The 24,123-nt window shown below is 46.3% G+C and overlaps 2 protein-coding genes across 9 annotated transcripts in view; one reads left to right on the top strand and one right to left on the bottom strand.

Annotated features, from left to right (window-relative positions):
* The first annotated feature begins 7 nt into the window (after positions 1-7).
* On the top strand, positions 8-16,972 carry LOC138740642 (four and a half LIM domains protein 1-like). 3 transcript variants are annotated; one of them, XM_069893567.1, is made up of 6 exons: positions 8-120; positions 7,169-7,353; positions 13,155-13,329; positions 14,639-14,808; positions 15,218-15,404; positions 16,130-16,972. In XM_069893567.1, exons 1-6 carry the CDS (start codon positions 99-101, stop codon positions 16,279-16,281), a joined length of 891 nt encoding a protein of 296 aa, XP_069749668.1. In that variant the 5' UTR covers positions 8-98; the 3' UTR covers positions 16,282-16,972. The 3 variants fall into 3 exon arrangements, with proteins under 3 accessions (XP_069749668.1, XP_069749667.1, XP_069749669.1); XM_069893566.1 differs by lacking the exon at positions 8-120 and adding an exon at positions 738-761; XM_069893568.1 differs by lacking the exon at positions 8-120 and adding an exon at positions 758-778.
* A 1,168-nt stretch (positions 16,973-18,140) lies between these two features.
* Positions 18,141-24,123, bottom strand: part of map7d3 (MAP7 domain containing 3) — a 140,594-nt gene continuing 134,611 nt past the window's right edge. For all 6 annotated transcript variants that reach the window (XM_069893563.1, XM_069893565.1, XM_069893560.1 and 3 more), the window contains 2 exons: positions 23,141-23,406; positions 18,141-19,754 (listed from right to left, as the gene is read on the bottom strand). In XM_069893563.1, coding sequence (XP_069749664.1) covers positions 19,747-19,754; positions 23,141-23,406 — 274 coding nt within the window. In that variant the 3' untranslated portion in view covers positions 18,141-19,746. The remainder of the gene's footprint in view (positions 19,755-23,140; positions 23,407-24,123) is intronic.

Below are 24,123 nucleotides of genomic sequence, written 5' to 3'. Positions count from 1 at the left end.
TGTGACTTGATCCCGGGTCCTGTATTAATAGCTTGCTGACAAACGGGAGGTGCAGATGATGGTCGGAGGTGACGGCGGGAGGAGGGGACGCTCGCACCATGGCTTTTCACAAGACCCCAGGTAAAGGCGTTGCCACATCTGTGGGTAGTTATCCGGCTGTTCAACTTGTTGCATTAATTTTGAAAAGCTTCTTAGTTTTAATTTTAAAATAATCCTACAGCACGGGAACAGGTCATTTCGGCTCATGAGTCCGTGTGGCCCAATTTACACCTCATTAATCCACACCCCGGTACGTTTTGAACAGTAGGGGGGAAACCCCACGAGGAGACGGCGCTGGACTCGACCCCCGGTTCGGTCCTGATCGCCGGCGCTGTCAAAAGCGCAGCGCGAACCACTGCACCCACCTTTGCACAGACTCCCACCGTAGAAACATCCCACTCATATCCAGCGACCTCGCCACCCGGCCCGACCTGCGCCCCTAAGGAGAGGAGTTTCTCCAGCAGTTTGATTTTGGCTCCAGAATCCAGCGTCTGCAATGTCCCGTGTCCAACGTTTCACGTCAATGGCTCCTGATCAGATGGAGGGAAAGCTGGAGATAAACGGCGACTGGAGTCGGTTGTGGGCGAGGTCCTTCCTGCGGGGGGAGAGGGTGTGGCGGCGGACTCGCACTGTTACCTCGTCGAGTCCAACAGCCGGAGTAGATCAGTGCAGGACTGAAACTGGAAACCCAATGCGACCCCCGAGAACGGACCCATCCAACGGTGGGAACACTGGACGCGTACGTGTGGGAACTGTCTGGGCTCCTGGATGGTGGGTAGGGAGAGGGGAGAGGACCTGCTGCAGTTGCAAGGTGGGAAGAGTTGAGGAATGCATCGTGGCGGAGGTGGGGAGACGGTGCTCTTACCCGTTGAACTTGGGGGCAATAGGAAGGAACAGGTAAACATTGTCCTGGCGGAGATGGGGTGAGAGCTGGTTATGGAAGGCTGATGGACAGAATGGATGTGATGTACGGGAAGAGAGGGAGCCTCTGGAGAATTAATGATCCGGTCCATTCTCGTCTGCTTGCAGTATCTCTCCAGATGACATTCCTTCTGGTAACCAGTTACATGTGGATTGTAGGTTGATTCCCAATAACGGGTCTGGTCTCTGTCACTTCAACCTTGTGGAGAATGCTTATCTCTTGGCCAACCAGATAAACACAGCCGCAGGATAATGATTCTGGCTCTCTAGATGCACAATAAAGTTAAGGGTGCTGCGCTAAATAGATCTTTTGGACATCTTTCACTGCAAAGCTTTCGTGAGCATTTATCTGTGACTTGATTGCTTTTGGGAATTGAAAACTAAACAGTTGACTTAAAGCAAGATGAAATAGCGAAGTGCAGCCCAGCTAAAAAAAAAAGTGATTCTCGACAAACTTGTCTGGAGAAAGGAAAGGTTTTCGGTTCTGACGAGGTCAGAACAACTTGTTCGCTGAATGCTAACCAACCACGGTGGCAGGTAACAAGCTTCTGGAGGGACTCAGCGGGTAAGGTCACATCCGCGGAGAGAGCTGGTGGGTCAGTCGGGATCCTTTATCCAGACTAAGATTTTTTTTTTTAATTTAGTTTACCACAGTCTTGTTTCCACAGGTACGGTAAGTAGACCAGAAATAATACATTTTTACATCAACGAGCATCCGATTGTATCAATACAAACCAACGAAACAATTCTTCAGTTCACGGTGTAAAACACACAATCAAACGATACACATAACCTATATACACGTCTTGTATACATATATTAAAATAAATATAGTAAAGTCACGGTCACGGGGAGGAGTTTTAGCAGTTCCTTTGGTCATTCTGCGTTCTCCCTGTCCGTGGAAGAAGCTGTTCCTCAGCCTTGTGTTCCTCAGGCTCTGATCCTCCTGTATCTCTTCTCCGAAGGGACCAGCTGAATGAGGCTGTGTGCAGGTGGAAGGGGTCCTCTCTCATCTTCCGAACTCTCTTTAAACAATGATCCCGGTAAATCGCATAGATTGGGGGGGGGGGGGGGGAGGTGGCAGGAGGGAGACCTCAACGATCTTTAAAACCCAGCAAACTGAGGGGAGAGCGGGCTAGGCGTCCTCTGTGGGCAGAAAGTCAGTAGATTCCAACATTCTCCTTCATTAACTGAGTAACACTGGGAGTTCCAGATCTTCCCCTTGTACATCCTTTTGGCACCCTTGGCACCTTTCATTTGTCTGAACTCACCCAGACGTGTGTGTTGCTTTCTATCTCGTTTTCATCGTAATAAATGTACACTCCTAAATATTTACCAAGATGACAGATTAATCCCTAACCCTTTGCTTCAACTCATCCAGACGCCCCTGTGGGATTTGTTTGCAGCTTCTATGAATCACTTGGCAATGAGTCTTGCGGTTTACATTCCCACCAACTCTCTCAAACTCCTGGAGGATAGATACGCCACCCAATTAGATCTATGTATTCGCGTGTTAGGAATGTGTGTTGGTTGAATGCATTCATTCATGTTGGGATCTATGGGCTTTGTGTGTGTGCATGCATAGATGCACGTTGTGTGTTCTCACATTGCATGTTTCCGTGCCTGTCTGTAAAATTAAAGTCCACGAGTGCGTTGGCATGGGCATACGTTTGGGGTCTGTGCAGGCATGGGCGTGCACTTGAACACTCGCGTGTAAGCAAACTTGTGTGTAGTGTAGGCTAAAACTTTATTCATGCTAATGTTTCCCTGTGTAATACTTGCATATTTGTATGTGGTTGGTACTTGGTGTGTGGGCGTGTGTGTTTGTGTGTCTGCTCGTGTCGTTGGACAGTGGGGAGGTCAAGGTCAAGGGAAGGTGGTGCTCCACATTTCTTGGCCATGACTGAGTTGTTTCCATCCACGGGGGGCGAAGTGCAACTGACTCATGCTGCAGAGATTTGTGTGCGGTCTGGTTTCAATCCCTGCCTTCTCTGTGAAGGTCAGAGGCACAATCTCCAGGCTCTGGAACTTTCTGTCACTCACTGATCCCTCCCCGATGGCCATCAGGGCTCCAAGGCTCGTTCTGTTGGTGAAACATAGAAACATAGAAGATAGGAGCAGGAGTAGGTCCTTCGAGCCTGCTCCGCCATTCAACGAGATCATGGCTGACCTTAAAGTTCAGTACCCCGTCCCCGCCTTCTCTCCATAACCTTTAATACCCTTATTACTGAAGAAATATATCTAATTCCCTCTTAAATATATTTAATGAACCTGCCTCCACTGCCCTCTGTGGCAATGAATTCCACAGATTCACCACCCTCTGGGTATAGAAATTCCTCCTCATCTCGGTCCTAAATGGTTTGCCTATTATCCTCAAGCCATGGCCCTGGGTTCTGGATTTTCCCATCATTGGAAACATCCCATCTGCATCCATTCTGTCCAGTCCTGCCAGAATTTTATATGTCTCTATGAGATCCCCTCTCAATCTTCTAAACTCCAGCGAGTACAATCCCAATTTGCGCAATCTTTCCTCATAAGTCATTCCTGCCATTCCAGGTATCAGCCTGGTGAATCGCCTCTGCACTCCCTCCATTGCAAGAACATCCTTCCTTAGATAAGGTGACCAAAACTGTACACAATATTCCAGGTGGGGTCTCACCAAGGCCCTGTACAGCTGCAGTAAGGTATCCTTATTCCTATACTCAAACCTTCTTGATATGAAAGCCAACCTACCATTTGCCTTTTTAACCGCCTGCTGTACCTGCATGCTCGCCTTCAGAGACTGATGTACAAGTACCCCTAGGTCTCTCTGAACTTCCCCATCTCTTAATCTATTGCCATTCAAATAGTAATCTGCCCTCCGGTTTGTATTACCAAAGTGGATAACCTCACATTTATCCACAAGGGATCTGCCCAGTCCCTCAATTTATCCAAATCACACTGGAGCTTCCTGACCCCCTCTTCCGTGCACACAACCCCTCCTAGCTTAGTGTCATCTGCAAATTTGGAGATATTACATCCAATCCCCTCATCCACATCATTAATGTAAATTGTGAAGAGCTGGGGTCCCAGTACAGATCCCTGTGGTACCCCACTGGTCACCGCCTGCCACTCAGAAAACGAGCCATTTATCCCAACTCTCTGTCTTCTACCTGCCAGCCAGTTCTCAATACTTTGCCCCCAAGCCCATGAGCCTTGATTTTGGAAGCCAGTCGTTTATGCGGGACCTTATCGAAGGCCTTTTTGAAGTCCAGGTACACCACATCCACTGGCTCTCCCCCATCTATTTTACCTGTCACCATCTCAAAGAATTCCAATAGATTTGTCAAGCACGATTTACCTTTTGTAAATCCATGTTGACTCCATCCGATCCCTTCTCTGCTAGTCATATGCTCCGCTATTACATCCTTAATAATGGATTCCATCATTTTGCCCACTACTGATGTAAGGCTCACAGGCCGATAATTCCCCGCTTTTTCTCTACCCCCCTTTTTAAATAGTGGGGTAACATTAGCTACCCTCCAATCCATGGGTACTGATCCTGAGTCTATCGAGTTCTGGAAAATAATTCTTAAAGCATCTGCTATCTGAATGGCCACTTCCTTGAGTACCCTAGGATGTAGATTATCAGGCCCTTGGGATTTATCTGCCTTCAATCCCATCAATTTCCCCAAGACCATGTCCTTAGAGATACTGATTTCTTTCAGTTCCTCCCTTGCATTAGTCTCTGTTTCCCAACATCCTTGGGAGGTTATTTGTATCCTCTCTTGTAAAAACAGAACTAAAGTAAGAATTTAATTGGTCTGCCATTTCCTTATTCCCCATTATATATTCCCCTCATTCCGAATGCAAAGACCTACTCTGGATTTCACCAATCTTTTCCTCTTGACATATTTATAAAAGCTTTTGCAGTCGGTTTTTATATTTGCCGCAAGCCTGTTAAGATTTGACACAACTGAACATCTCTCTGTTCCTCATCTCCAGCACGGAGTTTGGCCTCTCCGTGAACACACTCCCACCTCCCCACAGGCTGCCAGGGACCCAGAGAAGTGGAGGCACATGCCATTTGCCCCATCTTGTCCATGCTGACAGTGATACTCATCCAGGTGAATTTATCTACCCACATGACCATATGTCTGTCTTTCCCACACAATTCTCACCTGGTTTCTGAAAGGAGACTTGTTCCTTTCACTTCTATTCTTTCATGTATGTGGAATATTGAGCAAAGTAAACAGTGCTGCCCTGGAGACGTCCTTCAGTCCATGATGCCGGTCTGAACTATGCCTACCGACCTGTTCGGTATTTATCCACTCTCTATCTGTCCATATATTTGTCTAAATGTCTGTTAAGGTGCTATATGGTATCTGCTTCCACCACCTCTTGCAGGCATCCACCATCTGTGTAAAAATATAACACGGCCACCACACATCTCCCACAACTTAAACCATGTTTTTTGATATTTTACCCTGGGGACATTACATACATACCCAGATTTAGGATGGGCCAGGGTCCCAACGGCAACATTGCAAATTGAAATAGTCACAAGTCCAGACTATTGTATTCTGACTGGCTTTCCTAATGTTACAAGACTCTATCAGCCTCCAACACTCCAGAGAAATCAACCAAATTTTGTTCACTTCTCCCCATAATTCATTACCCTCTAAATCAGGCAACATCCTGGGAAACCTCAGTGCACCCTTTCCAAAGCCTCCATATCCATCCTTGTAATGGGGAAACTAGAACTGCACATAGTACTCCAAGTGCAGCCTCAGCAGTTTTGTATCACTGCAACATGATCTCCTTATTCTTGCACTCATTGCCTTACCCGATGAATCCCAACATATGACCCACCTTCTTCACCACCACTTTTGTGGCCACTGTCGCAGATCTATGGACATGATCCCCAAGCTCCCTCCGTACATCTGTGCTCCAAGGGTCCTGTCACTTACTGGATACTTCCCTCTTACATTTGACCTCCCACAATGCAACAGCCTACCCTTGTCCAGATTAAACACCATCTCGCTTGTCTCCACCCACATCTCCCACTAATCTGTATGCTGCTAAATCCTTCCACCCACCTTTCACTCTATCCACAACTCTGACAACTTTTGTGTCATCTGCCTAACGTACTAATCAGCCCACTTATTATTTCATCCAAACTATTTACATATGACAAGCATCAGAGGTCCTGATGCTGGTCCTGATGCTGGTCCTGATGCTGGTCCTGATGCTGGTCCTGATGCTGGTCATGTATTCCACAATACCATTTTGCCTATCATTGGCAAAAGTCTTCCTGAAGTCAACACATAGACAAGGTTCTATGTGAAAGACTGGTCCAGAAAGTTCAGGCCCATAACATCCATGATAGGTAATGGGTGGCTGAGGGTGATGGGGCGGGTTGCTTTTGTGAATGGGTCTATGACAATTAGTGTCTACCGAGGGACTGGTCCCTCAGAGCAACACACAAATGTGCTGGAGAATCTCAGCAGGTTATACAGTAAGGGTAACCAACATCAAGGTTATCTTGAGCCCTTCATCAGGAATGAGCCCTTTCTCAGCCCCGAAGTGAGGAGCTCTCTCAGTCCCAACAGTAGAACCCTGGATAGGGCCTCCAACCCCCACATCCCTGGAGCTGTGGTGCCATGGAAAGTCCTTCATTCCCCTACATCCCTGCTGCCCCTTCTCGCTATCTGCATCAATTCCACTGAGTTGCGTAACATCCGGAGGTTCTGTGCCTTGGCAATGGCATATTGCCAAGCAGAGGGATGAAATGATGTAATTTTTATGGATTTCTGGAGGATGAGATAAAGGCCTGATGAGAATTTACTGCACTAGCTGAGAGCTCATTGGTGTTGGAAGGACTGTTTCAGCAGAAATGGAGGTCTGGTCACCCAACAGAAACCACACGGATGAACAAACTGTAGCCAGTATTTTGACAGGGATCAGTCTAGCAGTGCATCTGTGGGCAATGACTGTTCATGATGAAGAGATCCAGCATATCAGACCCCAGTAACTCTCGTCCACAACTCAGTCGCACATTTACTGAATTTTAAATCCAATTGGATTTCATTGACCAGAGGCAACTGCAGGTGGAAAGATGTTGAAAGATCAACTGTGATCCTGTAGGATGAGTTAGAGAGCTCAATGGAATGGCCTCCTGACCTTGTGAGTGCTGAGAGATGTTCACTATCCTTTGCTCCCTGTTCAGATGCGTATTACAGGTTCAAGGAGCGGACGATGAGTGACCAGCTCCACTGCCATCACTGCAGGCAGTCGCTGCACGGCCAGAAGTACATCCAGAAGGATGATGAACCCTGCTGTGTGAAGTGCTATGAGAAATTCATCGCCAACCCCTGCGCTGTTTGCAAGAAGCCTATTGGTTGTGGATCAAAGGTGGGTGCCTAGTCCCCCATACCCCACCCATCCGTGTACCTGTCCAAATTTTTCTTTAATGTTAAAATTTAGCCCGGATTCACCTTTAGCTGGTAGCTTGTTCCACACTTCCACTGTGTGAAGAAGTACCCTCTAAATTTTTCCCCTTTCACCCTTAACCCATGTTCTCTGTTTGGTATCAGTGGAAAAAGCATACTTGCATTTACTTTGTCTATACCCATCATAATTTAATATGCCTCTTGTTAAATCTCCCCTCATTCTCCAATGTTCCAGGAAATAAAGTCCTAAGTTTACCAGGAATTGTTGAATGATCTATTGTCATGTGTACTGAAACACAGGGAAAAATTTTGTTTTGGGTGTTATTGATCCAAGTCGGCTCATGTAGCAGGTAGTGTAATAAATAAAAGGTGCAGTAGTGTTACAGTAAGTCGTCATAATGCAGGGTGTATTCTTTCAGGGTGAGGTGTATAATGGGGCATGCAACTCAATGTGAGGACCAAGTGCAGGGGCATCATCTTTTACCAGTGAGAGGTCCATTCAAGAGTCTGATAGCAGCAGGAAAGTAACTATTAATGAATTTAGTGATTTGTTTTCTTCTGTCCAAAGGAGTGAGGGGTGAACAAGAGCATGATTGGGGTGAACAAGAGCATGACTGGGGTGAACAAGAGCATGACTGGGGTGAACAAGAGCATGACTGGGGTGAACACGAGCATGACTGGGGTGAACACGAGCATGACTGGGGTGAACAAGAGCATGACTGGAGTGAACAAGAGCATGACTGGGGTGAACAAGAGCATGACTGGGGTGAACAAGAGCATGACTGGGGTGGGATCGTTAATATGTCCAGCAGCTTTTCTGAGACAGCAGAAGGTATAGATGGAGGTGAGGTTGGTTTGTGTGATGTCTTAGCTGTGTTCACAATCCTCTGCAGTTTCTTGCTGCCTTAGACAGAGCAGTTCCTGACCCATGATGTGATGCATCGAGACACTTGTAAGGGTTGGTAAATGATGCCGGGGATATGTCAGATTTCCTCAGGCTTCTAATGTACTTTCTTGATTGTGGTTGAAGCAGGACATATTGATGGTGATCCTACTCTTGAATGACTTGCTAACATGCATCACCTTGCACTTGTTAGGATTAAACTTCATAACACCTCCGACGTTCTATCAGATCCACATCCTACTGCAACCTGAGACAACCCTGTTCACTGTCCACAACACCGACTTTCATGTCATCCACAAACTCACTGGTTGTGCCTCTAAGCCCATTTCAAGTCATTCGTGTGGTGTGTGATATATCTTTGGCTTGGCTTCGCGGACGAAGATTTATGGAGGGGGTAAAAAGTCCACGTCAGCTGCAGGCTCGTTTGTGGCTGACCAGTCCGATGCGGGACAGGCAGACACGATTGCAGCGGTTGCAAGGGAAAATTGGTTGGTTGGGGTTGGGTGTTGGGTTTTTCCTCCTTTGCCTTTTGTCAGTGAGGTGGGCTCTGCGGTCTTCTTCAAAGGAGGCTGCTGCCCGCCAAACTGTGAGGCGCCAAGATGCACGGTTTGAGGCGTTATCAGCCCACTGGCGGTGGTCAATGTGGCAGGCACCAAGAGATTTCTTTAGGCAGTCCTTGTACCTTTTCTTTGGTGCACCTCTGTCACGGTGGCCAGTGGAGAGCTCGCCATATAATACGATCTTGGGAAGGCGATGGTCCTCCATTCTGGAGACGTGACCCATCCAGCGCAGCTGGATCTTCAGCAGCGTGGACTCGATGCTGTCGACCTCTGCCATCTCGAGTACCTCGACGTTAGGGGTGTGAGCGCTCCAATGGATGTTGAGGATGGAGCGGAGACAACGCTGGTGGAAGCGTTCTAGGAGCCGTAGGTGGTGCCGGTAGAGGACCCATGATTCAGAGCCGAACAGGAGTGTGGGTATGACAACGTCTCTGTATACGCTTATCTTTGTGAGGTTTTTCAGTTGGTTGTTTTTCCAGACTCTTTTGTGTAGTCTTCCAAAGGCGCTATTTGCCTTGGCGAGTCTGTTGTCTATCTCATTGTCGATCCTTGCATCTGATGAAATGGTGCAGCCGAGATAGGTAAACTGGTTGACCGTTTTGAGTTTTGTGTGCCCGATGGAGATGTGGGGGGGCTGGTAGTCATGGTGGGGAGCTGGCTGATGGAGGACCTCAGTTTTCTTCAGGCTGACTTCCAGGCCAAACATTTTGGCAGTTTCCGCAAAGCAGGACGTCAAGCGCTGAAGAGCTGGCTCTGAATGGGCAACTAAAGCGGCATCATCTGCAAAGAGTAGTTCACGGACAAGTTTCTCTTGTGTCTTGGTGTGAGCTTGCAGGCGCCTCAGATTGAAGAGACTGCCATCCGTGCGGTACCGGATGTAAACAGCGTCTTCATTGTTGGGGTCTTTCATGGCTTGGTTCAGCATCATGCTGAAGAAGATTGAAAAGAGGGTTGGTGCGAGAACACAGCCTTGCTTCACGCCATTGTTAATGGAGAAGGGTTCAGAGAGCTCATTGCTGTATCTGACCCGACCTTGTTGGTTTTCGTGCAGTTGGATAGAAGGCTGGCGGCAAAACTCTGCATGCCAAACTGCATGAGTTTTTCAAGCTTTGTTGGGACCAAGGTAAACTGCCTCAGGATCTTCGTGATGCCACCATCATCACCCTGTACAAAAACAAAGGCGAGAAATCAGACTGCTCAAACTACAGGGGAATCACGTTGCTCTCCATTGCAGGCAAAATCTTCGCTAGGATTCTACTAAATAGAATAATACCTAGTGTCGCTGAGAATATTCTCCCAGAATCACAGTGCGGCTTTCGCGCTAACAGAGGAACCACTGACATGGTCTTTGCCCTCAGACAGCTCCAAGAAAAGTGTAGAGAACAAAACAAAGGACTCTACATCACCTTTGTTGACCTCACCAAAGCCTTCGACACCGTGAGCAGGAAAGGGCTTTGGCAAATACTAGAGCGCATCGGATGTCCCCCAAAGTTCCTCAACATGATTATCCAACTGTGTGATATATAATCACAAGACATTTGGACAGATGTGTATAGGAAGGGTTTAGAAGCATATGGGCCAAACATAGGCAAATGGGATGAGCCTAGAATGTCAGCATAGCTGAGTTGGGCTGAAGGGCTGGTTCCAAGCCGTCTGACGCTATGAATCTGTCACAAACGAGGGTCAGCACTGATTCCTGGGCCACAGCACTAGTCATAGATTTCAATCAGAAAAGCACCCATAACATCATAGAACACTGCAGCACAGAAGCAGGCCCTTCAGCCCATCTAGTTCACACCTAACTATCTGTAACCGGACCCATATCCCTCCATCTGTATACCATCCAAACTTATCTGAAATATTGAAATTGAACCCATATCCACCTCCTCCACTAGCAGCTTGTTGCACACTCTCGCCTTGTTCTGAGTGAAGATGGTCCCCTGAAATAATTTATCTTTCACTCTTAACCAATGTCTTATCCAAGAATGCTGTTTGCATTTACCCTTTCTAATTTTGAAAACCTCTGTCAAATCTCTGATGCTCCAGGGAGTAAAGTCCAATCCAATTCAATGTTTCCCCATGAGTCAGGTCTCGGCAACATCCCTCCTCCACTTCCCTCTGCCTCCTACCCCTAGCTTATTTTGGATTCAGTTAGTCAGCTCACCTTGGATCCTGTTAATAAACTTTCTGATCTCACCTACCAAGCATTACCTTGTCAAATTCTTTGCTAAAGCAAATGATCTTTGTTGAACATTGAGCAACAAGCTTATGGGTCTGACCTGAAATGTTTTGCCCACGGATTGTCCCTCTGGCAGTTCATTGCTTGCGCAAGATTCCAGCGTCTGGAGACCTTGTGTTTCTTCACTGAAGATTGGTTTAATATAGTCTGGGAAAACTCCGATAACTTAAATTTATTACTAAAAGTACGAAGTGACAGAACTTTGTGCCTCTGTCACCATCTGCTGGGAGAAGGCAGAACTGCAGCACCTGGCCACATGATTAAGGAGATCGGTTTTGATGACAGTTTCCTGGCGGGCCATTGGCGAGGAGTGTTTCTTGGCTATCCAGGCCTGTCCTGAGTAGCTGCTTCGTGGAACTTGATCCCAGTCCGACAATGCCGTTAAAATCAAACCAGAAGCTGTCACAAGCAGCTCGCAAAAAGTGAGGACAGAGCTGAGCCAGGGAAGAGCGCCTCAGTCTGAAAGCTGAAAACTGGAGGGCTGAATTATATACAGAGGATAGTGGATGGGCAGAGAAATGGCAGATGGAATTTAATCCAGACAAGTGTGAGGTGTTGCACTTTGGGAGGTCAAATATCAGGGGAATATTTACAGTAAATGGCAGGACTCTTAAAAACATTTATGTGCAGAGGAATCGAAAAGTCCAAGGCCATGGCCCATTGAAAGTGGTCACAGCAGGTAGGCAAATAAGGCTTATGACTGCCCTCATTGCCTTCATTGGGCAGGGTACTGAGTGCATGAATAAGGAGGTCATGTTGCAGCTGTATAAAAGTGGCTGCTTGTGCATTTCTGGGCACCCCATTCTGGAAGGATGTGGAGGCTATGGAAAGGGTACAGAAGAGGTTTTCCAGGATGTCGGCTGGTTTAGAGCATTTATGGAGAGAGTCTGGAGCATCAGAGAAGGTGGAGAGACTTGATGTAAGTTTATAAAATTAAGAAAGGCCCTGATAGGATGGACACTCAGAATTTTTTTCCCCAATGTAAAAACAGCACACATCAGATGAGGGGGAAGTAGCTTAAGAGAGATGTGTTGGACAAGTATTTTACACAGGGAGCAGTGGCATTTCAGAGGCTTCTCGATAAGACACATGAATATGAAAGATCATGCATTCCATTCCGTCCATGTGTGGGAGGCAGAAAACACAAGGCTTTTTTTTAAAATCACCCGATCTACTTGTGTGCCCACTTTCAATGAGCTTTATTAGACAGGGACCCCCCAGATCCCTCTGCACATCAATGCTTTTAAGAGCCCCACCATTTACGGTACACTATTCCTTATACTTGACATCCCAAAGTACAAGAGCTAACACTTGTCAGGATTGAACTCCACCTGCCATTTCTCTGCCCATGACTGTAACTAATCGCTATTCTGTTGAATTCCCTGATAATCTTCGATACACTGCACATCTCAACCATTCTTTTTTCTATCTGCAAATGTATTAATTCACCCACCTACCTTTTTCATCCAAGTCATTTATATATAACAGGGGTTCTCACACTGATCCCTGGGGAACACCACTCTTCCACACCTACCTTTGTCTTTTCTGAGCCAGCCAATTTGTATCCAGACTATCAACTCACCACTCATCCCACTTACGTGCATCTTCTGAATCAGCCTTCGATGAGAGACCTGGTCAAACACTTTAGTAAAGTCCATGAACCCAGAAAGCTTTCCAGAACCCTCAGCTCCGACTAATTAAACAACTGTCTCCCCATCGGATATCTTTTTCAAGGATTCTTCTGCCAGTTTTCTGGGAAAGGACTTTCAAAGTCAAAATTCTTTCTCATCTCAGTTTTTGACCACATGGGAGACACCTCAAAAATGAGAATTTAACATCTACCCCCCCCCCCCCCCCCCCCCACAAATCAGCATGTGCAGACTTCAGCGGCTCACTTTTGTGTGTCTCTCATGTGGAAGCTTATTGAATCCCATCCCTGGTGCAGCCCACTGCCGTAACCTGGGTGCCTTCTGGCTCGCCCAGATCCCGCGGAGTTTGCTGGGAGACCCTCCTCCCTCGGTCCTTCCCTGGGTGATGACCCTGTATCCTCCCGCCTGCAGGAGCTCCATCACGGAGGCAAATTCTGGCATGAGGACTGTTTCCGCTGCTTCCACTGCAGCCGCTCGCTCGCTAACGATTCCTTCAGCATCAAGAACGAGCGCATCGTCTGCTCTAAATGTCTGCCCCGCACTGACGCTGCCACATGTCACAGCTGCAAGAGAGCCATCAAGGCAGGTCAGCAGTCAACTCCGCCCAGCTCTGCCTCACCTGCTGCCTACCCCCTCCCAGACCGACCCTGCCCCACTGCCGCTCCCTCCCAGACCGACCCTGCCCCACTGCCGCTCCCTCCCAGACCGACCCTGCCCCACTGCCGCTCCCTCCCAGACCGACCCTGCCCCACTGCCGCTCCCTCCCAGACCGACCCTGCCCCACTGCCGCTCCCTCCCAGACCGACCCTGCCCCACTGCCGCTCCCTCCCAGACCGACCCTGCCCCACTGCCGCTCCCTCCCAGACCGACCCTGCCCCACTGCCGCTCCCTCCCAGACCGACCCTGCCCCACTGCCGCTCCCTCCCAGACCGACCCTGCCCCACTGCCGCTCCCTCCCAGACCGACCCTGCCCCACTGCCGCTCCCTCCCAGACCGACCCTGCCCCACTGCCGCTCCCTCCCAGACCGACCCTGCCCCACTGCCGCTCCCTCCCAGACCGACCCTGCCCCACTGCCGCTCCCTCCCAGACCGACCCTGCCCCACTGCCGCTCCCTCCCAGACCGACCCTGCCCCACTGCCGCTCCCTCCCAGACCGACCCTGCCCCACTGCCGCTCCCTCCCAGACCGACCCTGCCCCACTGCCGCTCCCTCCCAGACCGACCCTGCCCCACTGCCGCTCCCTCCCAGACCGACCCTGCCCCACTGCCGCTCCCTCCCAGACCGACCCTGCCCCACTGCCGCTCCCTCCCAGACCGACCCTGCCCCACTGCCGCTCCCTCCCAGACCGACCCTGCCCCACTGCCGCTCCCTCCCAGACCGACCCTGCCCCACTGCCGCTCCCTCCATCCCCACTGTTTCCCCCTTCAACGCTCCCCACCCACCGCCACCCTTCCAAACCGACCCTGCCCCGCCCTCGCGTTCCCTCCCCAATGCCGCCCCCTCTCAGACCGACCCTGCCCCACCCTCCCGACTAAGCCCCTCCTCCCCGCCGTTGCCCAGCGCCTCTGCCGTCCGAGCAGGGCCAGGCCAGGCTGGGCTCCGGTGCTGACCCGGAGAGATGTCGTCCGCAGGACAGACATGAACATTCGGCCACTCCTGTCCAAATTCCCTGCTTAATTTTCCGGGAGCGCAGGCTCCCCCAGGGGTCGCGGCCGGTGCCACTGCCTCGATCCTGGCTCCAGTCCGCTCCCACGTCCCAAAGACGTGCGGGTAGGTGTCTCCAAAGAAACACTGAGATGGGGGAAGTGAGCCAGTCTGGCTGCGATGGGTCAAACGGCCTCTGATTGTATCGAACTCCGGCGGGTTCGGGTGTTGCTGATGTCCATTGTTTGCAGGAACAAAGAGTTTTGAATACGGTGGATCTCACTGGCACGAACGCTGCTTCACTTGTCACCGGTGCCTGAAGGAGATCGGATCTCAGAGCTTCGTCCCGCAGGGCGACGAGATCTACTGCGTCTCCTGCAACCAGAAGAAGTTTGCGAAACACTGCACCCAATGCAGGAAGGTGAGGGAGGCTGGTGGGGGGGAGGGAAGGAAGGGAGAGGGGTGGGAGGAGAGAGGGAAGGGAGAGGGGTGGAAGGGGAGGAAAAGTGTGGAGGAGGGAGGGAAGGGAGGAAGCGTGTGGAGGAGGGAGGGAAGGGAGAAAGAGTGTGGAGGAGGGAGGGAAGGGAGAAAGAGTGTGGAGGAGGGAGGGAAGGGAGGAAGAGTGTGGAGGAGGGAGGGAAGGGAAGAAAGAGTGTGGAGGAGGGAGGGAAGGGAGAGGGGTGGAAGGGGAAGAAGAGTGTGGAGGAGGGAGGGGAGAGTGGATCTGGAAGAATGTGGGGGGGGGGGGAGGAGGGTCACCTTTTCCTGAGGTATTGTACCGGCTGCTCTCCAACCCTCCCCCGGCTCTAACCATGCACTCCCGTCATCAGCCGATCACCAGTGGTGGGGTGAGTTACCGCGATGAGCCTTGGCACACCGAATGCTTTGTCTGCAAGACCTGTCGGAAGCAGCTCGGCGGGCAGCAGTTCACCGGCCACGAGAACTTCCTCTACTGCGTCAACTGTTACAGCGCCTTCATCGCCAAGAAATGTGGCACCTGCCACAAGCCAGTCACCGGTAGGTCCTTGATGAAGGGCTCAAGCCTGAAATGTCAGCTATGTATTTTTACCTTTGCTATGACCCTGCTGAGTTTCTCCAGCTTTGTCTTTTTACCAGTAGGTCCTGACGCCTGATGCCTCCTGCCTCTGGTGACCTGGGCTCCATCTCACCCCCTGGCTACTCCTTGCCCCTCTCTTCCCCTCCTCCCTGCCTTCTGGTGACCACCCCCCACAACTGTTTCTTCATTCAACTCGGCACAGACTGCAATTTCCATTCCATATTTACTGATCCCAATCTGGCCTCTCTCTTCCGCCCTCTCCCATCCAACCCAAATTCAATGTCCCAACAGCCAATACACTTTAGACGATTTATTCCATGGCCGACCTGTAACCTTCCTCTCTGTCCAGTCCAGGATCGTGGTTCCTTCTACTGCCCCAACAACTGGCAAGCAAGCTGCACCATCAGTGCTTAGAACACTGGTCTTTTAAAACAGGGGCCGTGAATTCGATCTTTCTTGGGGCCTCAATTCTGTGAGGGGCACTGGACAAAGTGGTGACTCTCTATCTTCCTTATGGTGGACAAAGTTAAAACATTTCATGTATGTTATATTCTAAATGTAGTATTACCTTGTCCACAGTCTTCTCACCTGACAGACATCCATGTATTGTAATGCCCGTCCTAGCTGCACAGCACAGAGACAAGGCCCTTCACCGATCCATACTGACGACATCCTCTTTTTGCAGGATTTGGAGGAGCTGAGATTGTTACCTCTGAAGATCGTCAGTGGCATAAGGAGTGTTTCAAATGTAGGAGGTGCTATACTAGCCTTGTCAACAAGCAATTTGTATCTCGCAACAGGGATATCTACTGCAATGACTGCAGTAAAAATCTGTAAAAGCCAAACCACATGGGCTGAAACACTTAGACTGCATTCATGGTCACAAATATTACTAACAGCAAGTAAATGCCAATTAAGGTAACCAAATCTGTATAACTAATAACTATTGGGAATCTTTTCAGAAGTTAGATAGACTGGTTTCTGTAGTGCTAAGTGTTACTCACAGGTAGAAAGCAATGGGAAGTTATGCAGTTTTCAATGCATGCAACATTTAAACTTGCAACTTTATAGATGAGCTTATGACAGCATTAAATGCTGGAATTATATTGTGCAAGAATACTATTTATTCAAATGTTTGATTGCATGAATTACCTGTAGAGGTTGCCCCACTTCTGGGCTCTGAGTGAAAAGTATGCCGTGAAAAAGAAATTGAAGAGTATGAAGTATTTTGCTCTTTTGAGCACCAGGTTATAAACATGCTGCCAAACTAGTTGCACAGCAGCCAGTTTCGATTTTCTGCTAATATTCAGTTGAATTCACATTCATGTCTTTGTTAGTCATGTGGTAGTTTTCAAACTAACCTTTGAGGTTGAAACTTTGTTCCTTTGAAGCAACGTGCCATATGGAAATATATAAATATGTTAATTATAGATGCTGAGTGTGACCTGTGAGCATGCGAGGTTTAACTCAATCCAGTGAATTATCTAGAGGATGAATATCAACTTTTAATAAAATCTCAAATCTTCAAGAGGCCATGAAGTTTTTGGAATGATTTTCAGATTACAAATGGGTGGAGTTTCCACCCAAAGGACCTGAGGCAACTGTATCCTGGGCACATGCACCAGTCTCAAACCCTGCCGCCATGGGGGGGACGGACGGACACACACATCAGTCTCAAACGTCTCCAAGCATCCAGCTGTGACAAATCGGGCTGCAATGTACTCAATCCTTTAGATAGCTTCTGTACAGTTCCTATTGTTTAAATTAACATTCTTTTACCAATGTTTGTACTGCAAACCCCCAAACCTGTACCTTTATCATATGGCACTTCCTGAAAATTGGTTTATTTTCATCTATTCTGCTACATTTCCTAGTGTGACATTTATTGATCTTGATTTTCTTTTCCCTCCACACTGTGTTGACTTCACCTAATCAAGTGATGTCCTGATTACACTTTTAAACAAAAAGAAATTGCTGGAAACAGCAACACTTCCATCCTATTGCAATCACTATTCCCCAGAGATCCTTTCCAATAAGATTAACAATTGACCATGATGTCCAAAATTACCTGATCACTGTGGTACAACTGTACATTGTTCTTGAAAGTGGCTTGAATGTACATTTTGTATTTTACATTTGCCCACTGATTTAGAATCCTAGGCACAGAAAGAGGCTGGTCAGCCTCCTGGCTGCAATGACCATTGTACCCATCTATGCTAATCTCATTTCTCAGCACTCCCTCCATAGCTTTCTGTGCCCAGGTATTTTCTACCTAAATAAGCTTCGGTATTATTCTGCCTCTTTCTGCAGTCTGTTTTGCATTCATACCAGTTTTGGATGAGGAAGTTGTTGCTCAGATCTCTTCTTAATTCCTTCACCTAAACCAGTGGTTCTCAACCTATATCCCCCACTCACATACCATTTTAAGTAATCTCTTATGCCGTAGGTGCTCGGTGGTTAGTAAGGGATTACTTGAGGTGGTAAGAGAGTGGGGGAGAAAAAGATTGAGAACCATTGCTCCACACTACACATGCTCTGTGTGGATGCTGCCTGACCTATCGAGTCTCCTGTTCATTGTCCGTCTTACCCCCGGCTCCTATACTCAATGGAGAACAAATCTGGTACTATGATCAATGCATTCATGAATAGTCAGAATGAAGCAAGCTGAAAACAGTGGTTGAAATTAAAGTTGACCATTGTTATTTTAAACTTGAAAAATTTATTTAAATGTTACACATATTGCTATTTACATAGTTGTGAATAGTGCACTGCACAAAAGCATCATCTGCACAGCGCAAGGGGCAGTTCTGCTAGAGATTGTCATTTTCTGGCAAAGTTTTCAAGTTAATTATCTTACAAAAAGACACAAAGCGGTTGATCTAAGGCACTGTTCTAGTCTAATCAACTGTCACCAAGAACGGAGTCTGGCTGCCTTCAGCACGTGTTACAGACCAGAAGATTTGCACTTCTTTTCCCAGCACTTACAACAAAACAGTTAAACACAGTAAAAGCAGTTCAAGTAATGAATTCCCTCCAGAGTGAATATGATTGAGATGGTTCATCATCATAGCCTGGGCCCCTCCTATCTGATGAACAGTTGTGCAACGTATCAGGAAAAACATTTAATAAGCTTGATAGAATGTGAAAACAGTGTTTAAAGATTCAGCTTCCTATGGACGGCAGAAGAAATTGGAGTTCAGAAGCTCAGGATGCAAGCAGCACATGGTTTAGCTTCACAACTCTCACAGGTTAGAGGCTGCTTAAAAATAACATCTTGATATGATTCCCTTGGGATGTTCCTCAGTTATATTGCATGAATAGATTATGATGCAAGAATGAATACTTAAAAAGACCACCAAGAAATGGTCTTCTGTTGCAATACTGTTTTGAATGTTCAACAAAATAATACTTAAATGTAAGCAGATAACCTTAAATACATTAAGCCAAAGAAAATTTCTTTCTTAAAATGAGTGAAATATTGTAAATGCAAAGTTCCTCCCAACAAACAATCCAAGTTTACTGACTGAAATTATACCATTAATGTACATTAGTAGGTGCAGCTCATTAAAATACAATATTCCAGAGGATGAAATGGAAACAGGATGTCTATTAAATAGGTAAATTCACAATTCCTATTCCAGAACAACATCAAACACATACTGGAAATGTAATGGAACTTCAACCAATATTTCCACATTACGGAGCTCCAGCATCCCTCACTCTCCATGATACAACTCCCTTCACAACTAGTCTCCGGAATTATTTTTAGCTCTTCCCATTGCTTCTGCTCTGCTCTGACAGAACTGAATCCAGTTAAGATCTGGACTGGGTATCACAATTAACAAGACACTAACATTTCCAGTATATTACAGGCAATAATATTTAGCGATTTGTGTCATAAAACGCCTTCACTATCTGATCCCATGACCTGTGACCAGAGACTAGAACAATACTGTAACACCTATGCAATCTGACCTGTAACCAGAGTCAAGTTCAACCATTATGAAAATAATGGTGGATCCAAGGAACTTGTTTGACAAGGTGGGGAGGAAGGACAGACATTAAACTTTACAAATGAATCCAAGTTAGAAAAGCCTACTTTGGAAAGTACAACCAGCAAGGAGTGAGCTCCTGAAATGCAAAAGGGTCTAAATCAGCCTCCTGTATGACATTTCACCATGGTAATGGGCTCATTAATTCTTCTGGGCATCAGGAAAAGTCCTCTAGAAGCAGCTTCATGTAACAAGGCCTTCAGCACTTGGTAAAATACTGGAAGTGTAAGTGCAATTCCAATCAAGATATTCAAAGTTCTAGGAAAATAAAACAAATTACAAAAGTCAGAAACTGCATGGAAACAGGTTGTTCAGCCCATCGGCCTTTCAACCAGGCATTTAACCCAATCCTGTTCATACCAGTTTCTTTCTATGCACATTCACACCAAGCCCAACAGTGGGGGAAACCCACAGCAGAACCTTCCAACCTGCTCACCTTTGGCACATTGGAGGAAACCGGAGCAGTCAGGAGAAACCCGCATGGTCACAGTGAATACATACAAACTCCACCCAGACAGCAATCAAGCTCTTGACTGAAGTCTGGTGTCTGGCACTGGGAGGCAGCAGCTCTGTTGGTATGGGTGGGACATTTTGGTTTTCCATCTGGCCCAGTCAGTCTGCTCCACCATTCAATAAGATCAGGCTGTGGGATTCAGCTTCACTGATCTGCTTACCCTTAATTTCTCTACTATTCAAAAATAAACGTCTTAGATGCATTTAGTGAGGCAGCTCCCAATGCATCCTTGGGCAGAGAATTCCACAAAATCACTACTCATTGGGAGAAGTAGTTCCTTATCTGCTTTAAATCTTGAACCTAGAGGCGATGTCCCCTCATTCTTGTCTCACGTGCCAGTAGAAACATTCTTCCTGCTTCTATCTTGTTTATTTCTTTCATTATTTTACGATTCTATAAGGTACCTCCTTATACTTAAAAACTCCAATGAGTATGTTGCAACCTCAGTCACATTAACTAAACTACACTGATTTATTTTCCACTCAAGTACCTACATTAATTCAAATTTACTATCATCTGACTGTACATTTTCAACCAGATGAAACAGCGTTTCTCTGGAGTATGGTGCACACACGATAAACAACACACAATAATCACATATATACATGAAGATACAACTTAAAGTAAATATATATATATATATATGTGTGTGTGTAAATATTTGGGATGATTTACTCTGTTACATCAATCTGAGCTATTTCATCAATCTGAGCTATTTCCCAGCTTGGCAGTTCTAATTTTGATGTTCCTGTACCTCTTTCTAGATGGAAAGGTCCAGTATAATTCTTTGAGCCTCATTTAAGTAACACTTCCAGTAAATATCATCAATAGAGAAAAGGGAGGCTGCAGTGATCTTCTCAGCTGTTTTGACAATTCTCTGTATTGACTTCTGGTCTGATGCTTTGTAGCTACTACATGACACAATGATACAGCCAGACAGGACACTTTCAATTGTGCCTCTTGAATGCTGTCAAGGTTGGAGCTGGTAGCCATGCCATTCTCAACCACTTTCGGAAGTGTTGGCTCTGCTGTACCTTCATGACTAATGAGGTGGTACTCTGGGTCCAGGAGAGGTCATCCTTTATACAGTACGCATACCGAGGAACTTTGTTCTCTCCACGACGTAACCATTGATGTATAATGAAGAAGGTTGACCTTCTGCCTCCAATCATCTCCTTTGACTTAGAACATAGAACAGCAAGATACAGGTCCTTTGGCCCACGATGTTGTGTTGACCTTAATAAACCTATTCAACAAACTAAACTTTCCCTACCTCACACCCATAATCCTCAATTTTTCTGGAATCCTCTTGTCTGTCTCTTTTAAATGTCTCTATTCACCAGCCTCCACCACCACTCTGGCAATGCATTTCAGGGACTCATTACTCACTGTAAAATAAAATTACCACTGACATCTCCCCAAAACATTCCTCCCCTCATCCTGTACAGATGTTGTTAGTGTTTGCTACTATCGTCCTGGGAAAAAGGTGCTGGCTGTCCGCCCTATCTATGCCTCTCATAATCTTGTAGACATCTATTAAGTCACTTCTTATTCTTCTTTGCACCAAAGAGAAAATCCCCTAGTTTATTAACCTTGCCTCATAAGACATGTTCTCAAAGCCAGGTAACATCCTGATAAATTCCCTTTGCACCCTCTCCATAGCTTTCAAATCTTTCCTGTAATGAGGTGACTAGAACTGAACACATGGATTAAGGGGAAAAAGGAGATGTTTAAAGGGAACATTAGGGGGAACTTCACACACAGAGAGTAGTTGGAGTGTAGAACAAGCTGCTATCTGAAGTGGTGAATGCAGGCTCAATTTTAACATTCAAGAAACATTTGGACAGGTAAATGAATGGGAGGGATATAGTGCAGGTCAATGGGACTAGGCAGAATAATAGTTTGGTATAGAATAGATGGGCCAAAGGACCTGTTTCTGTGCTGTCACATTCTATGGTTTTATATATAGACTGACATGCTTGGAAAATGCACAAAACAGTATTTCACTCTCAGTAAATGCAGTGTCATCACTAGTTAAGATGGTGCTAAAGCTTTCTCTCAATAATGTGGCAAAATCTGTTACACGTGATGTCCCTTCAAATCACTGTATTTTTAACATCTCAATGTTGCCAGCTTATTTTAAAAAAATGAGTTCTCAGTTTAGTGAGAACTTGAACTCCTGTCACGCACCCTTTTGATACAAGCTCTCACCCTCTGGATTGTAGCCCTGGAAACAATGCACTACATTACTCTACCCAGTTTCCTATTAACCGCTGAGTTCCAACAAAGGGCCCCAGGAAATTTAAACTGTTTCTCTTTTCACAGATGCTGCCTGACCTGCTGAGTTCTCCCAGCATTCTGTTATTTCACCCGTGGACTTGTCTTGGTTTGCACATGTCCTTTGCTCACTGACACAAATCATTCCGTACTCAGAATCACACCCCTCCACCACCTTCAACACAAGTGAATCAAACAGGAATGGGAACAAAGGGAAGGGTATTTAGCTCCTTGACTAATAGTGACTCAAGGGGGACTCTCTCTTGCTTCTCTTTCTCTGACAGTAAGGAGCGCAAGACAATACCTTATGGCAGACAAAAGGCAATTTTGTGTAATATTACATTTGTGTTTTATTACATGACAATAAATAGTATCTGATCTGAGCCTCTTCCACCAGTAGCCGAGATTGTGGATGATATATGCCACATTTCTCCCAAAGGGGAGTTCGCAAAAAAAGATTAAAACCAGATCCAAAATAAATCATGGCATCAACTGTTCATGGAAAAGTTCCACACATCTACTCCAATGACCTTACACTTGCTGAGATTCCAATTGGGTGACATGGTTAGCAAAGCAGTTAGTGTAACGCTATTACAGCGCTAACGACCCGGGTTTGAATCCGGTGCTGTCTGTAAGGAGTTTGTATGCTTTCCCTGTGTCTGCATGGGTTTCCTCCCATACCTCAAAATGTATGGGGCTGTAGGTTAATTGGGCAGCATGGGTTAAATGGGAGGAATCGGCTTCTACTGCGTTGTAAATAAAATTTTAAAATTAAAAAAATACATTTGGTGACAGAATATTCCATTATCCCATTTTTGGAAAGACCTACAGAAAGTGTTGAGTCAGACTGTACCTGTCGCTCTCTGGATAGGTTTGGTCAAAGATGTCACTCCTCCATTCTCTTCACTTCCAATCGTGTGACATTCCGGAATGCTTTGGCTACAGTCCTCAGCATTGCAAGCAGCCACAGTTAACTTGCTAGTCTTTGAACAAACACCAAGGTCAATAAACTCATCAATGATCCAGGTACTTGACTTCCCATTCTGATGTATAGTACTTTCACCGATTTCATTTACACCTAAAAGTTCCGATACAATGCAGTTGTCCTTTGGTGCAGCGCTTAAACAGAACAAATGTATATGCTATTACGTGAGAAACTAAAAAAGATGTATAAAGTTTTAAAATTCTTAATGTTATTACTCAATAAACTCTTGCTTTACAATCATCTATATTTAGCTACAATGAGGACTTGCAATTGAAATCCATGCAAGTGATTCGTCAATTATTAGTAATTCCAAAAGTTGACTTAAAAACGGACTCAGTTTCTTGAGCCATACATTGACCATGTTTGTATTTCCAGCATTTTCTGTTTTGATTTCAGATATCTGCATTGCTTTGGTTTCTTTCCCACTCTAGATTTTCTCTAATCTTCAATGAATCAATGAACATGCCTAATTTATTGTTTACTCACCACCAAAATTCTCTGGACTTGGCAGATTAGAATACAGTGAATGTAATACACTGTTTAAAAATGGATGTAGAGACATGGCAGGTAACTATAGACCAATTAGCTCTCATTAAGGAAGAAATAGAGATAGATCTGGATAGAAATTGCTCCACCATGCAGACACAGCATGGATTCAGGAAAGGACATGTTTAACTAATTTACTGAGTTCTTCTTTAATAACGAGTACAGTGGATAGAGGGGAATAGATGGATGATGTATACTTAGATTTCCAGAAGGTATAAGGTGCTGTGTAAAAGGGTTGTACAAAAAATAAAGATGCATGCAGTAATCTACTTGCTTGGAGAGAGGATTGGTAAACCAATAGAAGG

The sequence above is a fragment of the Narcine bancroftii genome, chromosome 8 (genome assembly GCF_036971445.1).
Source record: "Narcine bancroftii isolate sNarBan1 chromosome 8, sNarBan1.hap1, whole genome shotgun sequence".
Classification (NCBI taxonomy): domain Eukaryota; kingdom Metazoa; phylum Chordata; class Chondrichthyes; order Torpediniformes; family Narcinidae; genus Narcine; species Narcine bancroftii.
The sequence above is the reverse complement of the archived record's forward strand: the minus strand, read 5'-3'. Positions and strand labels throughout refer to the sequence as shown.

What these genes read in the sequence shown, in the direction of transcription:
- LOC138740642 (XM_069893567.1), top strand. Translation starts at nt 99, where the DNA reads ATGGCTTTTCACAAGACCCCAG. An exon ending in GGCTTTTCACAAGACCCCAG is followed by an intron (nt 121 to 7,168) that starts GTAAAGGCGTTG and finishes CTCCCTGTTCAG; the next exon opens with ATGCGTATTACAGGTTCAAG. An exon ending in ACTGCACCCAATGCAGGAAG is followed by an intron (nt 14,809 to 15,217) that starts GTGAGGGAGGCT and finishes TCCCGTCATCAG; the next exon opens with CCGATCACCAGTGGTGGGGT.